The sequence below is a fragment of the Phyllobates terribilis genome, unplaced genomic scaffold (assembly GCF_046119375.1).
Source record: "Phyllobates terribilis strain yellow unplaced genomic scaffold, ASM4611937v1 Scaffold_13__5_contigs__length_258822181, whole genome shotgun sequence".
NCBI classification, from domain to species: Eukaryota; Metazoa; Chordata; class Amphibia; order Anura; family Dendrobatidae; genus Phyllobates; species Phyllobates terribilis.
In genome coordinates this window covers 85,640,085-85,655,797 of record NW_027362773.1, presented here as the reverse complement: position 1 = coordinate 85,655,797, position 15,713 = coordinate 85,640,085, and the positions used below count along the sequence as shown (strand labels likewise).

The 15,713-nt window shown below is 44.7% G+C and overlaps 1 protein-coding gene across 1 annotated transcript in view; it reads right to left on the bottom strand.

Annotated features, from left to right (window-relative positions):
• Positions 1 to 15,713, bottom strand: part of LOC141173595 (uncharacterized) — a 67,083-nt gene that overhangs the window by 37,403 nt on the left and 13,967 nt on the right. The window contains exons 3-9 of the mRNA XM_073657894.1: positions 10,208 to 10,223; positions 9,082 to 9,095; positions 7,560 to 7,572; positions 7,422 to 7,471; positions 6,322 to 6,355; positions 2,387 to 2,424; positions 1,544 to 1,568 (exon numbers count right to left, since the gene is read on the bottom strand). Coding sequence (XP_073513995.1) covers positions 1,544 to 1,568; positions 2,387 to 2,424; positions 6,322 to 6,355; positions 7,422 to 7,471; positions 7,560 to 7,572; positions 9,082 to 9,095; positions 10,208 to 10,223 — 190 coding nt within the window. The remainder of the gene's footprint in view (positions 1 to 1,543; positions 1,569 to 2,386; positions 2,425 to 6,321; positions 6,356 to 7,421; positions 7,472 to 7,559; positions 7,573 to 9,081; positions 9,096 to 10,207; positions 10,224 to 15,713) is intronic.

Below are 15,713 nucleotides of genomic sequence, written 5' to 3'. Positions count from 1 at the left end.
TCAATCGGATTCAGGTCTGGGGAACGGGCGGGCCAGTCCATAGCTTCAATGCCTTCATCTTGCAGGAACTGCTGACACACTCCAGCCACATGAGGTCTGGCATTGTCCTGCATTAGGAGGAACCCAGGGCCAACCGCACCAGCATATGGTCTCACAAGGGGTCTGAGGATCTCATCTCCGTACCTAATGGCAGTCAGGCTACCTCTGGCGAGCACATGGAGGGCTGTGCGGCCCTCCAAAGAAATGCCACCCCACACCATTACTGACCCACTGCCAAACAGGTCATGCTGAAGGATGTTGCAGGCAGCAGATCGCTCTCCACGGCGTCTCCAGACTCTGTCACGTCTCTCACATGTGCTCAGTGTGAACCTGCTTTCATCTGTGAAGAGCACAGGGCGCCAGTGGCGACTTTGCCAATCCTGGTGTTCTGTGGCAAATGCCAAGTGTCCTGCACGGTGTTGGGCTGTGAGCACAACCCCCATCTGTGGACGTCGGGCCCTCATACCACCCGCATGGAGTCGGTTTCTAACCGTTTGTGCAGACACATGCACATTTGTGGCCTCCTGGAGGTCATTTTGCAGGGTTCTGGCAGTGCTCCTCCTGTTCCTCCTTGCACAAAGGCGGAGGTAGCGGTCCTGCTGCTGGGTTGTTGCCCTCCTACGGCCCCCTCCACGTCTCCTAGTGTACTGGCCTGTCTCCTGGTAGCGCCTCCAGCCTCAGGACACTACGCTGACAGACACAGCAAACCTTCTTACCACAGCTTGCATTGATGTGCCATCCTGGATGAGCTGCACTACCTGAGCAACTTCTGTGGGTTGTAGAGTCCGTCTCATGCTACCGTGAGTGTGAAAGCACAACCAACATTCAAAAGTGACCAAAACATCAGCCAGAAAGCATTGGTACTGAGATGTGGTCTGTGGTCCCCACCTGCAGAATCACTCTTTTATTGAGGGTGTCTTGATAATTGCCAATAATTTCCATCTATTGTCTATTCCATTTGCACAACAGCATGTGAAATTGATTGTCAATCAGTGTTGCTTCCTAAGTGGACAGTTTGATTTCACAGAAGTTTGATTTACTTGGAGTTATATTCTGTTGTTTAAGTGTTCCCTTTATTTTTTTGAGCAGTGTATGTACTGATTGATCGACACTGGCATGGAGTTAGTAAGTTCTGATTCCTTTGTGTACTCTAGTTCATGAGTTTTTATTGTTTTGCCCACTAACGAGGCCTTACTGGATGCAATGAAACTGAACAATAGAAAAAGTAATCAGTGAGCTCCCCCTAGTGAAAAAAAATCATTATAATGACTATACAGTAGTATGATATTAAAAAATAACCAGCGGAGAAAGATTTAGAAAAACTAAATGATGGCGGCGTTCACTTGCTGAACATTCTAAATAATGGCTCGTCTGCTTTCGTTCCTTGTTTGCATACAATTATTGCATATGTTTGTTGATACTTTATTGATCCTGTAGGAAATTAATTTCATCCCTTCAAGAATGGAATTCGGAGATAAATCTGTATATCTCTTTAAATAATTACCTTTCTTGAGTTTTTTAACTCTTTTCTAAAATGAAAAACATAAAAGTATAAGATTTCTAACAAAACATTCTTATTTATTAGAATGGGTATTAGCTAAACCAAAATAGTTACCCATTCTTTATTAGTGGAAAATGCCTATAATCTTACCATGTAAAGGGAATCTGTCAGCAGGTTTTTGCCACCTAATATGAGAGCAGCATTATGTACAGACAGAGACCCTGACTCCAGCGCTGTGTCATTTACTGTAGTTTTTATAACATCCCTGCAGATTATTACCACAGGACTAGTAAACCTGCTGCCATGTAATCCTCCATATTCCTGAGCTCTGTATAACCCGTCCTCCCATAGCTGATTGGCAGATTTCTGCCTATGCACAGTGTACATAGAAAGCTTCCAATCAGTGGTGTGGGCGGGGTTATACAGAGCTCAGCATTCAGAGAACTGCTAGATCTACAGCAAAGAAAATTGTGATTTTATATATAAAAAAAAAATGCAGCACAGTAAAGTAAGTGATACATTGCTGGAATCAAGGTCTCTACTTTATGCTGCTGTCAGATGGGTAGCAAAAACTTGGTGACAGATTCTCTTTAAAAATGCTTTTGGCAGTCATTCACACATCTGCGTTTGACCTAAACTCAATAATATAGTAGGGATATATCAGACTGTTGAGTTTGGGTCAAGACACCCCGGTTTAGAAACTGGGGTCTGAGCAAGAACCTTGAAGCTCTGATGTGTGAGACCGTCCCTAAAAGCAAATCTAACATTCCAGGTACAATTTTAGAAAAGCGTCATGTGTTTGCATTTAAGTGATACCATATAGCAATACAACTAAAATATTCTTACTTTCAGTTTTTCAGTTTGATTGTTTGATTGATAATTATCTAGAAAAAAAAGATAAAGCCATTGAAACAGATGTCTGGATTTTTCATCAAGATTTTCCTGGTAAAAAAAACAGCAACCTATTACAGCACAAATCTAATCATGCATAAAAAAACCTGCATGAAAAGGGGTTTTCCAAGGCACAAACATAGAGAAAAAAAAAACCTGGCTGTCCTTGCAATGCGTCCCCAAACTCCGTTAATATTAGTACCCCTTCTTTACCCCCTGCAACAATCCACCTACAAAGCACCATTCTGAGAATCCTGGCCCCATCGTGTAATAATGTCCCCATCCTGGTCCCACCCTGTAAGAATGTCCCCCATCCTGGGCCCTTTCCTGGTCTAATTTCATCCATCCTGTAATAATGTCCCCTATTCTGAGCTGCATCTTGGTAAAATGTCCCGCTTCCTGTAATAATGGCCCCCATCCTAGGCCCCTTCCAGTAATAATGTCCACCATCTTGAGACCCTTTCTGGTATAATGTCCCCATCCTGTAAGAATGTCCCCCATCCTGGGCCCCTTTCAGTATTAATGTCCCACATCCTGAGACCCTTCCTGGTATAATGTCTCCCATCCTGTAAGAATGTCCCCCATCCTAGGCCCCTTCCAGTAATAATGTCCCCCACCCTGAGACCCTTCCAGTAATAATGTCCCCCATCCTGAGATCCTTCCTGGTATAATGTCTCCATCCCGTAAGAATGTCCCCCATCCTGGGCCCCTTCCAGTATTAATGTCCCCCATCCTGAGACCCTTCCTGGTATAATGTCTCCCGTCCTGTAAGAATGTCTCCCATCCTGGGCCCCTTCCAGTAATAATGTCCCCCACCCTGAGACCCTTCCAGTAATAATGTCCCCCATCCTGAGATCCTTCCTGGTATAATGTCTCCATCCCGTAAGAATGTCCCCCATCCTGGGCCCCTTCCAGTATTAATGTCCCCCATCCTGAGACCCTTCCTGGTATAATGTCTCCCGTCCTGTAAAAATGTCTCCCATCCTGGGCCCCTTCCAGTAATAATGTCCCCCACCCTGAGACCCTTCCAGTAATAATGTCCCCCATCCTGAGACCCTTCCTGCTATAATATCCCCATCCTGTATTAATGTCCCCATCCTGGGCCCCTTCCAGTATTAATGTTCCCCAGCCTGAGACCCTTCCTGGTATAATATCCCCATCCTGTAAGAATGTCTCCCATCCTGGGCCCCTTCCAGTATTATTGTCTCCCATCCTGAGAGCCTTCCTGGTATATTGTCTCCCATCCTGTAAGAATGTCCCCCATCCTGGGCCCCTTCCAGTAATAATGTCCCCCATCCTGAGACATTTCCAATAATAATGTCCTGAGACCCTTCCAGTAATAATGTCCCCCATCCTGAGACGCTTCCTGGTATAATATCCCCATCCTGTAAGAATGTCCCCCATCCTGGCCCCCTTCCAGTATTATTGTCTCCCATCCTGAGAGCCTTCCTGGTATAATGTCTCCCATCCTGTAATAATGTCAGACATCCTAGGCCCCTTTCAGTAATATTGTCTTTAATCATAGGCCCATTCATGGTATATTGTCCCCTATCCTTGTAAAATGTCCCTCATCCTGGGTTTCTTTCTTTAATTATGTTCCCCATTATTCTCCAACACATTTAAAAAAAAAGATTCTTACCTTCCCCGCTCCCATTACGATTGGCATCTTCTCTTGTTGGCGCAGAGGCCAGCAGCTGACTTCACCATGACAGCCAATGAATGAATACATTGCGTGGCACATTATACTATATGAAGTGCAATAGGGACACATTTTACTATATGGAGGCGCATTATACTATATGAAGTGCAATGGTGAAGCATTATACTATATGGGGATGTATTATACTATATGGGGGTGCATTATATTATATGGGGGCACATTACACTATATGAAGTGCAGTCGGGTGCATTATACTACATTTAGGGTAATGGGGGAGGATTATACTATATGGAGGGCAATGTGGGGCCCATGATACTATATGTAGGGCAATGGGGGCGCATTATACTACATGAAGGGCAATGGGGGCGAATTATACTATATGGAGGGCAATGGGGGAGGATTATACTATATGGAAGGCAATAAGGGCACATTATACTACATGGAGGGCAATGTGGGGGCCATGATACTATATGTAGGGCAAGGGGGACACAGTATTTATTTTTTTACTTATTTTACTGACTCATATAGTGCCATTAATTCCACAGCGCTTTACACACATTATTGGCACTGTTCCCATTGGGGCTCACAATCTACATTCCCTATCAGTATGTCTTTGTTTTTATATTATATGGAGGACAATGGGGGCGCATTATACTAAATTGAAGGCAGTGGGGGCTCTTTATACTATATGGAGGGCAATCTGGGGCCATTACACTGTATTGAAGGCAAAGTGGGGGCCATTATACTATATGGAGGGCTATGTGGGGGCCATTATACTATATGGAAGGCAATGGTGGGGCAATTATAATATTTGGAGGGCTATGTGGGACCCATTATACTATGTGGAAGCCTTTATATTTTATGGAGGGCTATGTGGTGGCCATTATACTATACGGAGTGCTATGTAGGGCCCATTATACTATTATACTGTTTGCAGGGTTATGTGGGGGTCCATTATACTGCTTGCAGGGCTTTGTGGGGGGGGCATTATTCAATACTATTTGGAGGGCTATGATGGGGGCCATTATACTGTTTAGAGGGCTAGTGTGGCCATTATACTGTATGTGAGCAGTTATACAGTGTGAAGGTTTGTGTAGGGTCTATCATACTGTGTGGACAGCTGCGTGTGGAAGCCATTATACTGTTTGGAGGGCTGTGTAGGGGACATTATACTGTGTGGGGGCCATTATGCTGCTTGGAGGGTTGTATGGGGGCAATTATACTGTGTGGATGGCTGTGTGGGAGCCATTATGTTGTTTGGAAGGTTGTTTGGGGGCCATTATACTGTTTGGAGGGTTTGAGGGGGCCATTATGCTGTTTGGAGGGCTATGTGGGGGGCATTATGCTGTTTGGAGGGTTTTGTGGGGGCCATTATGCTGTTTGGAGAGTTGTAGGGGGGCGTTATGCTGTTTGGAGGATTTTGTGTGGGCCATTATGCTGTTTGGAGGGCTGTGTGGGAGTCAGTATGATGTTTGGAGGGTTGTATGGGAGGGAGCCATTATGCTATTTGGATGGTTGTGGTGGGGCTATTATACAGTTTGGAGGCTTTTGTGGGGGCCATTATGCTGTTTGGAGGGTTTTGTGGGGGGCCATTATGCTATTTGGATGGTTGTGGTGGGGCTATTATGCTGTTTGGAGGGTTTTGTGGGGGCCATTATGCTGTTTGGAGGGTTTTGTGGGGGCCATTATGCTGTTTGGAGGGTTGTGTGGGGGCCTTTATGCTATTTGGATGGTTGTGGTGGGGCTATTTTGCTGTTTGGAAGGCTGTGTGGTGGGCATTATACTGTTGGGAGGGTTCTGTTGAGGCCATCCTACAGTGTGGAGGGTTGTGTTGAGGCCGACATACTGTGTGGAGGCTTCTATTGGGGCCATTATACTCTACGGAGGGCTGTGTTGGAGTCACAGTTGGGGCATCATACTGTGCTGGGTCACCATACTTTGCCGAGGTGGGGGGTACAGTAGGGTCTGTACGTATGAAGGGTATTGTGGAGGAATTCACTATGGGGGTATCATACTGTGTTTGGGGGGCACTTTTGTTGACATCATACCTAATCGCCATTAATGAGAGGGCAATCTAGGGGCTTCAATAGTAGGAGAATTACTTTGTAAGGGCTACAAAGTTGTGACATATGCTCTGACTTTGACTTCGCTGAATATTCATTTTCTTGGGGTCCAATTAGAACTTCTGCTATGGGGCACCATGATTTCTATGTACGTCACTGTATATTACCTTTGACTTCATCCAATCCAGCAGTTTTTACATACTAGAAAAAGAAAAGAAGTGTTTAATATCTTCATTACTTTTTACTGTTCTTACTCTTTTTTCAGGTTATTTTACAGAAGAATAAGTGGGAAATGTCTAAAAATAAAGTACGCTGATTTTAACTTTACCTTTTGTATGTGATACTAAACAATAGTCTTTAACTGCTGGATATGTCCCTGCTCTCCTGCGACATGGAGCATTTTTCCTTGCACCGCCTGTGATGGGAAGTCTGCTTGTTTGGGCTTTTGTGTTACTTTTCATCAGTATTTTGCAATTGTGCAATCCCTCCTTCTTATAATATTAGTAACATTGTTTATCCCCCAAAATAATTTGATTATTTTTTTAAGTTTTGGTTGTGGGAAAAGGTGGGATTTAGTGATGAGCGAGCGTGCTTGACGAAAGGGTTAAATGAGCACACTCGCTCATCATTAGTGGGATTCCCTAGGGGTTTAAGCATGTGCATCTATTCTAATATCACGGATTCTCTGCATCTTGCTGGGAATTGGCGTCTTCAAGGGGTTATCCGGTGAACACAAATGATCACCTATCCACTTACTGACTGCTAGGACCCGCATTGATTGGCAGAAGGAGGCATTTTTATCCCTTGTTTCTCCTCGTTATAGAATGGTTAGATGCCCGACCACCACTTCATTCATTCTCTATAGGGCTGCTGGAAAAAGCCAAGCAAAGTGCTCAGCAGCCACTAAAGGAATGAATGGAGCGTTGGTCGAGCATGTGCATTCTAATAAAGTGCTCCGTAAAGCAGATTTGGCGGGTCCCAGCAATAGGACCCCCACTGATCAATAAGTTATCCACTATCGTATAATAACTTGCTTTCACTGGACAACCCCTTTAAACTGCCCGTGTATCAGTAAATTTATTTTTCAGTAAATTGCATTGCATGCACGGGATTGCTCTCTACTGCACAATACACTGCCTCCTTATGCTACACAGGCTTGTTTAATGCAAGAAAACAAAGAAATTGCACTGAAAGAATAAAGAATATAAATTGTGTGCTTTACCGCCTAGAAGCAAACTCGTGGCATAAATGGGAATTATCTTTGTACCTGTTTAGGTGCTTTTTCCGCTGTCTTTCTATAGGTTTCTTTATACTTAGCTGCAGAAAGCAAAAGATGATTTTGAACAGAAAAATGGCGATAGAATAAGACTTCATTTGTACATCTATTCCAGTAGAGGTAACATACCTAGTAGTCTGAGCTAAGTGAGAAAAATAAGAGATTACAGTTAAGAAAATTAATACTTCTTTTTTACGATCTGAGCAATGAATCACTAATAACAATGAAAGCATTTGATGGAATTAAATTGAATGAAATACACTAAATATGAAATATAGGTTGGCAGTCATCTGACAAGAGACTCGACTTCTCCTTTGCTCAAATAATCTTATACGTGAGCCCCTGCTGTATACTGTGTAATGGCTGTGTCTGACCGTGCAGAGCTGCTCCAGTTCATGATTGGCACATACCACGTCTCCTGGGCAGGGGAAGAAACATAAGTCATTTATGATAAGTGAGTATACAGATGACACAGCAGGGGCTCGCAACAGCTGCTGCTTTCTGAGGTAACACATTTCTCTACCTGTCTTATCACAGGAGTGAGTGTTTGAGCTCATCATAAAGCAAATTACTCAGTGGCCGCCGGAGCTGTTATGTCACTGATTTGATTTATGATGAGCTCAGAGGGCTGGGCACGTGACAGAAACACTCACTCCTGTGATAAAACAGGCAGGGTCAATGTGTTACCTCAGAAAGCAGCAGCTGTGAGCTTTCTCCCCTGGCCAGCAACCGTGGTTTGTGCCGACCATAAACCAAGGCAGCTCTGCATGGTCAGACACAGAAAATAACACAGTATATTGGAGGTCAAATTTTAAGACTAACATTTTTCACATCCAAATGTGGACCTTATTATTATTAATTAAAATGTACTTCGTTCGTGGGAAAACCCCTTTAAGGTCTAGACCATTTTTCTATTTTTGTGCTTTCATTTTTTCTTCTCTTTGTTTAAAGCACCATAACTTTTTTACTCTTCCATTCACATAGGGTAGCTACATAAAAGCTTGTCTTTTTGTGTGATAAGTTGTAGTTTCGAATAACACCATTCAATTTTATCATGTAATGCACTGAAAAAGGTAAACAAAAAAAAGTACAAGCATGGTGAAATTAGGGAAAAAAATGTGCTTCTTCCATTGTTTTATGGGTTTTATTTTTACTGCATGTTGTAAAAAAGACATGGCAATATGATTTGACAGGTTAGTACAATTGTAAACCTGCAAGATTTTTATGCATACTGTATTTTAATAGTTAAAACAATTCAGAATCTTGTAAAAAAATATATATATTGCCATTTTCCGAGTCCTGACACTTTCTATTTTTTTCAGTCCATGGAGCTATGTGAAGGCTTGTTTTCTGCGTGCTGAGCTGAGGTTTATATTGATAACATTTTTGGGATACATATGACCTTTTGGGAATTTTTTATTTTCCTTTGTTTCTATTTTTTTCTATTACTTTTTTCAAAGTTCCAGTAGGAAACATTTCATTCTCTAATCAGTCATATATTACATTATATCTGCCAGTCTAACATGCACAGGCAGCTTAGTGATCATGGGAGGAAGGTGCAGAGACTTTTGAAGGACGCTACAATGTGTCAATATTTGTAAACAAAATGGAACAATAAATTGCACTCAGCAAGAATTCATGACAAACTTACCCTTTCCTTGCGACCTACAAAAAATAAAGACTTTTATTTTGATAATTGTGTGATTTGTTACTTACAGTATTTCAATATATGTTACAGGAACTTGTACAGGTAGATTGCAGATTAGGAGCACCACCCAAAAGCCACATATCAATACAAAAAGAGGTTATCTCTAAGAGGGAACTCTGAGGATACGGTGGGGTCTCCCATTCAGGACCCTCCTATAATTGTCAGAGCAGAGGAAAATATAATGCTTGGAAGCAGAAGAACCAAACACATTCATATAGTACATGGCACTATAGAGCAATTTACCAGCAATCAGCAAGTTATCCCCTATCTAGCCGATAGGGAATAACTTGAGTTACCTCTGGATAACTTGAACAATCTATGTTCTTTCCCTCCCCTCTCCCCAAGTAAGTTTATTACTCTATCTTCCCTTTCTCCCTCCCAGGCTATCAGTACAACAACGTTTTCATTATTATTAATGTTATAAAAGCCTGATTTTTTTTTGTATGTAAATAGTTCTAAAAATTCTTAATAAAATCTATGTTATAACTTGAGCAGTGGAACACCAAGGTCTCAATAAGTGATTTGTATTGTTTTCTGTCCACCATAGGACCATTTTTTAAAATAAAACAGGTTGGAAAATTTTTAAAACTGCCACATATTTTAAATTCAGATCAATTTTAACAATAACATAATTGTATAAAGGTGAGTCAGCAAACAAGAAATTGTAGACGATACAAGAACATTTAGAAGCAAACAAATACAATATCAATTTGGTTGCGTGAATGTTAGAAGATAGAACTGTGCCTGAATGAGCATGAAAAAGTAATAAAGAGCGGCATGGTGACTCAGTGGTTAGCACTGCAGCCTTGCAGTGCTGGGGTCCTGGGTTCAAATCCCACCAAGGACAATATCTGCAAGGAGTTTGTATGTTCTCCCCGTGTTTGTGTGGGTTTCCTCCGGGTTCTCCGGTTTCCTCCCACACTTTAAAAACATACTGATAGGGAATGTAGATTGTGAGCCCCGATGGGGACAGCAACAATAATGTATGTAAAGCGCTGCAGAATATGTTAGCGCTATGTAAAAAAAAAAATAAAGATTATTATTATTAAGAGTATACCCACATACTCACCTTTACCTTTCTCGCCCTAAAAAAAAAAAAGGATAAAACATCATTCATAAAATAAAGGCAGTAGACCAAGATGTATCTAGCTCGTAGAATAATGTTTTTCTATATTTTACATACTTATAAACTGATAATCATAGATATGGCAAAGATATCACACTGTATCAGAAATATCATTAATATAGAGTTAAACTCACAATATAAACACATTACATTACTTGTGTACTGATCCTGAGTTACATCCTATATTAGAAAAAAATGACCCCTAAAAGATAACTTTTATGAATTAAATCTAAAAAGGACTGAAAAAATCCATATACGAACAACAATGACACTCATAATAATGGAACATCAGACAGGAAGGAATACAGACTAATACTGTCCCTATTTTGTCCCTGATTCCTCTCCCTTCCTGACAGCGGAGGTTGGCACCCTCATTTGTACTTCGTGGCACCCCCGCTCCATGTCGGTGTCCCTTATGTCCCTACAAGGACCCTTATTAGTGTTGAGCGAGCTTGCTCGACACTGTTCGGTACTCGCCCGAGCATCACGCTACTCGGGATGTTCGGCGAGCACCGAGCATTTCCGGGTTACTCGGGCGGGAGCTCGGGTCTCCGCCCTGCATGTTTGGCGCTCTTTACAGAGCCAATGAACATGCAGGGATTGCCAGCCAGTCACTGTAATGCTGCAGCCATGTTGTTTGTGGGCATTACAGTGATTGGCTGGCCGCACAGCGTCACCTGGAGTATTTAAAACCGGGCACCGCCATCTTGGACACAGTCGCTCCGGATTAGACAGTGTAGGGACAGCGCTGCTGATTTAGGGAGAGATATAAACTGCGAAATAGTTAGTGTAGGGTCTGTAAAGGCTGCCAGAACAAACAAACAGTCCTTCTCAGGACTAATATCCATCTCAGATACCAGGCAGGCAGGCTGTATAGGAGACGCAGTGGTTATACCAGCAAACGGTGCATTACAGTCCTGTGTGCTCCTGTTGCTGAAATTGCTGGACTTAGCTCCAGGTCTCGGGGGCCAGGAAAAATTCTTTTTTTTTCATCTAAATCCTCCTTTTTTTTCCCTCCTTCACACTGTACAAATACCCGTCTTATTAACCTTTTGGTGTGTGTCCCCCCCCCCCCCAAAGAAAGCGTGTCTCTGATTTTTCAGACACAAATATAACTGTTGAAAATAGTCTGGTGTAGGCCAGAGAAAGAGAAGTGTTGTTTTGCAGTTCCACGGTTCAAACCTCTGTATTATCCATTTTGGGCCATTTGTATCTAAAAAAAAATACAGTTTGAGTGTGTCGCTCACTGTTCAGCCGCAAATATCTCTATTTAAAAAAGTCTGGTATACCCCAGTAAACAATAACTGTGGTTTTGCCATCCCACGGTAAAAAAATCTCTATTATTCAGCTATTGGTAGTTTTTTCTGTAAAGAAAAACAGTAGTGTCTCCTGACTGTTGTGACACAAAAATATATCTGTTGAAAATAGTCTTGTGTAGGCCCGACATCCCAGTGTGGTTTCGCAGTTCCACGGGTCAAATCGCTGTACTATCCAGTTTTGGGCCTTTGGTATCTAAAAAAAAGCAGTTTGAGTGTGTCGCTCACTGTTCAGCCGCAAATATCTCTATTTAAAAAAGTGTGGTATACCCCAGTAAACAATAACTGTGGTTTTCCTCTTCCACGGTTCTAATCTACTCTTTATTACCCTTTTTCCATTGATAGTGCAAGTGTAAGCTATTTTACTTCATTTACAATGGGCAAGGCGCGTGGCAAGGGACGTGGAAGTGGACGTTCTGGTGATGGTTCGTGCAGAGGACGGGGCCGTGGCCAAGGTCAAAATGTGCCACAACCAACAGCCACATCTTCTCGCTCCCACTTCTTGACCGAATTACTAGGGAAGCACAGAACAACACCAGTATTGAGAACTGATCAGTGTGAACATTATTAATTGGATAGCAGATAATACTTCCAGTTACCTGGGCACCACCACCTCCGGTCTGTTTTCCACACGGTCAACTCTTAGTAGCCGTGAGTCTCGACCGCATACTCCTCCTCACCCTGATGCTCCTTCCTCCCACCATGCCGAGTGTCGTCAGACAGCAAGTGATCCCACACTTGGACACTCTGAAGAGCTGTTCACTGGTCCATTTCCATATTTGAGCTCCTCGCCTGATACGCTTGAAGTGGTGGAAGAGGAGATCCCATGTTGCGATGCCCAAATATTTGAACAGCCACGGCCACAGGAAGTCGACGTTGGCAATCTGTCACAAGAGGTGGACGATGACGAGACACAATTGCCAGGAAGTGAGGAGGAGGATCGTGGTGCACAAGTGGAAGAGGAGGAGGTGGTGGATGATCTAGTAACTGACCCAACGTGGAAGGAGGACATGCAGAGTGAGGCCAGCAGCACACAGGGGGAGGGAGGCAGAGTACCCCAACAGGCAGGAAGAAGCAGTGTGGTGGCCGCAGACAGAAGGCAGGCAACCGTTCCCCGTAACCCCAACACGAGGGACGTTGCCAGTACAAGCGGTAGGTCTTCCAGAGTCTGGAATTTTTTTAAAGACTCTGCTGATAACCCCAAAAAGACCATATGTTCCACCTGCCATGCCAGCATCAGCAGGGGTGACAAAACTACCAGCCTGACCACCACCAGCATGATCAGGCACATGTCAGCAAAGCACCCGACTTTGTGGGGCGAAACCCAGGGTCCACGACCAGTGTCAGCGGGTGTCACCACTGCATCTTCCACTGTTGTGCGTGCAATAGAACCCCCTGTTGTGTGTGCAAGGCGATCCCCTGTCCATACTGCATGTAAAGATGCCCCCTCCTCTCAGTCTTCACTTGTTATGGCAGTTTCTCAAGAAACAGCATCAACGTCCACGTCCACGTCCCACCGCAGCGTTCAATTGTCCATATCCCAGACCTTTGAACGAAAGCGGAAATTCGCAGCTAACGCCCCACAGGCCACAGTCCTAAATTCGCACATTTCACGACTGCTTGCGTTGGAAATGCTGCCTTTTAGGCTGCTGGAGACGGAATCCTTCCGCAATCTTATGGCGGTGGCCGTCCCTCGGTACTCGGTCCCCAGCCGACACTATTTTGCCCGGTGTGCCATCCCCGCACTACACAAGCATGTGTCCCAAAGCATCTGCCGTGCCCTCAACAACGCAGTTACTGGGAGAGTCCACCTGACAACGGACACGTGGACAAGTGCTTGTGACCAGGGACGGTACATCTCTCTGACGGCACACTGGGTAAACATAGTGGAAGCCGGGACCCAGTCGGACCTTGGGACGGAACACATCCTCCCCACACCGAGGATTGCGGGCCCTATGTCAGTCAGAGTTGCCCCCACAGTGTACAGCTCCTGCGCATCCTCCTCCTCCTCCTCATGTTCAGCCTCCATCTCAGATATGACCACATCAGTTACAAGCTGGAAGCATTGCAGTACTGCCTCCGCCAAGCGGCAGCAGGCTGTGCTGAAGCTCATAAGCTTAGGTGATAAACCTCACACTGCTTGTGAGTTGTGGACAGCTGTGAAAGAGCAGGCAGATCTGTGGCTGAGACCGCTGAACCTACATCCCGGCATGGTCGTGTGTGACAATGGCCGTAACCTGGTGGCGGCTCTGAGGCGAGGTGAGATCACACACGTACCATGCCTGGCTCATGTGCTTAACCTCGTGGTTCAGCGGTTTCTTAAATCGTACCCCGAGTTGCCAGATCTGCTCGTGAAAGCCTGTCAGCTCATTTTCGCAAGTCGGCTTCAGCTTCCGCCGCCCTTGCTGTGTTGCAGCAGCGTTTTCAGCTTCCGGCACACCGACTGGTGTGTGATGTCCCCACACGTTGGAACTCTACCCTCCACATGTTGCAAAGGATTTGTGAGCAGAAGAGAGCAGTTGTGGAGTACCAGCTGCAACAAGGCCGTCGATATTCAGGTCAGACTCCACACATAAGATCTCAGAAGTGGACCTGGATGTCTGACATATGTACCATCCTGACAAACTTTGAGGAGGCCACCAAGATGGTGAGTGGCGATGACGCCATCATTAGCTTCAGCATCCCACTTGTCTGTCTTTTGCAACGCTCTCTGCAAAGAATTAAAGAGGAGGCATTGCAGCCAGAGTATGATGAGATGGATCAAGAAGCCGTAGCGGGCGATTACACACAGCCCAGCCTCATCTCATCCCAACGTGCATTGGGGGACAATGAGGGAGAGGAGGAGGAGGAGGAGGAAGAACAGGAGCTGTTATCATGCGTTGTAGACGGTAGTACCTGTACAAGTGTCATACCGTCGGTTCAGCGTGGGTGGCCTGAGGACAGGGGGGAGGAGGAAGAGGAGGAGGAGAGCATGGTCAGTCGTCATCTTGGTGAGGACACGGAAATCTTGCCCATTACCAGTCTGGCACGCATGGCTGACTTTATGTTACGCTGCCTTAACCGTGACCCTCGCGTTGTCAAAATGTTGGGTGACAGTCATTACTGGTTGGTGACACTTGTAGACCCCCGCTACAAGGAGAACTTTCACTCTCTTATTCCTGAGGTGGAGAGGTCTACAAAAATGGAGCAGTACCACAAGGCCCTTGCTGCAGAACTCTTAAAAAAATTCCCATCTGAACACGCTAGCGGCAGAGGTCCCAGTTCGTTGCCCAACCAAGGTGTACAGGTGAGAGAGATGCAACTCCAATCCAGCAGAGGCAGGGGAACACTGTCAAAGTTCTGGGACAGTTTTCTGACACCCGCCCAGCTTACAGGCCCTGAGGCTCGGGGTACTCTCACAAGGAGTGGAAAGTTTCAAAAGATGGTGAGGGAGTACCTTGCCGACCGTACCAGCGTCCTCCGTGATTCCTCTTGCCTTTTAATTATTGGGTATCCAAGCTGGACACTTGGAATGAACTCGCTCTGTACGCCTTGGAGGTCCTGGCCTGCCCTGCCGCTAGCGTGTTATCGGAGCGTGTTTTTAGTGCCGCTGGGGGAATTATAACTGATAAGCGCACTCGCCTGTCAGCAATGCTGACAAGCTGACCCTTATCAAAATGAACAAGGGCTGGATTGGGCCAGACTTCTCATCACCACCAAATGACAGCAGAATAACATAAAGTCAAATCCACTGTGTTATTTCGGGAGGTGTATTCACATGCACCGCTTCACACCCACACATGGGTATACGCTTCCTCGTTTCGGCTGTTTTATCTTCTTCTCCTTATCCTCAGCCTCCACCACCACTATACCACCAGGGTGCCAGCATTGCAAGTTCCTCCGTCCTTATTTTTGGCAGCTTTTGATTGCAAGGCATAAGCAAATACTATGGGACACCCACTCCCCAATAATGGGACTTATGTTTGTAATATGCTGTACTGCATGGCTCTTGTAAGGGGCATTGCAAGTTGCTCCGTCCTAATTTTTGGCAGCTTTTGCTTGCAAGGCATAAGCAAATACTATGGGAGACCCACTCCCCAATAATGGGACTTATGTTTGTAATATGCTGTACTGCATGGCTCTTGTAAGGGGCA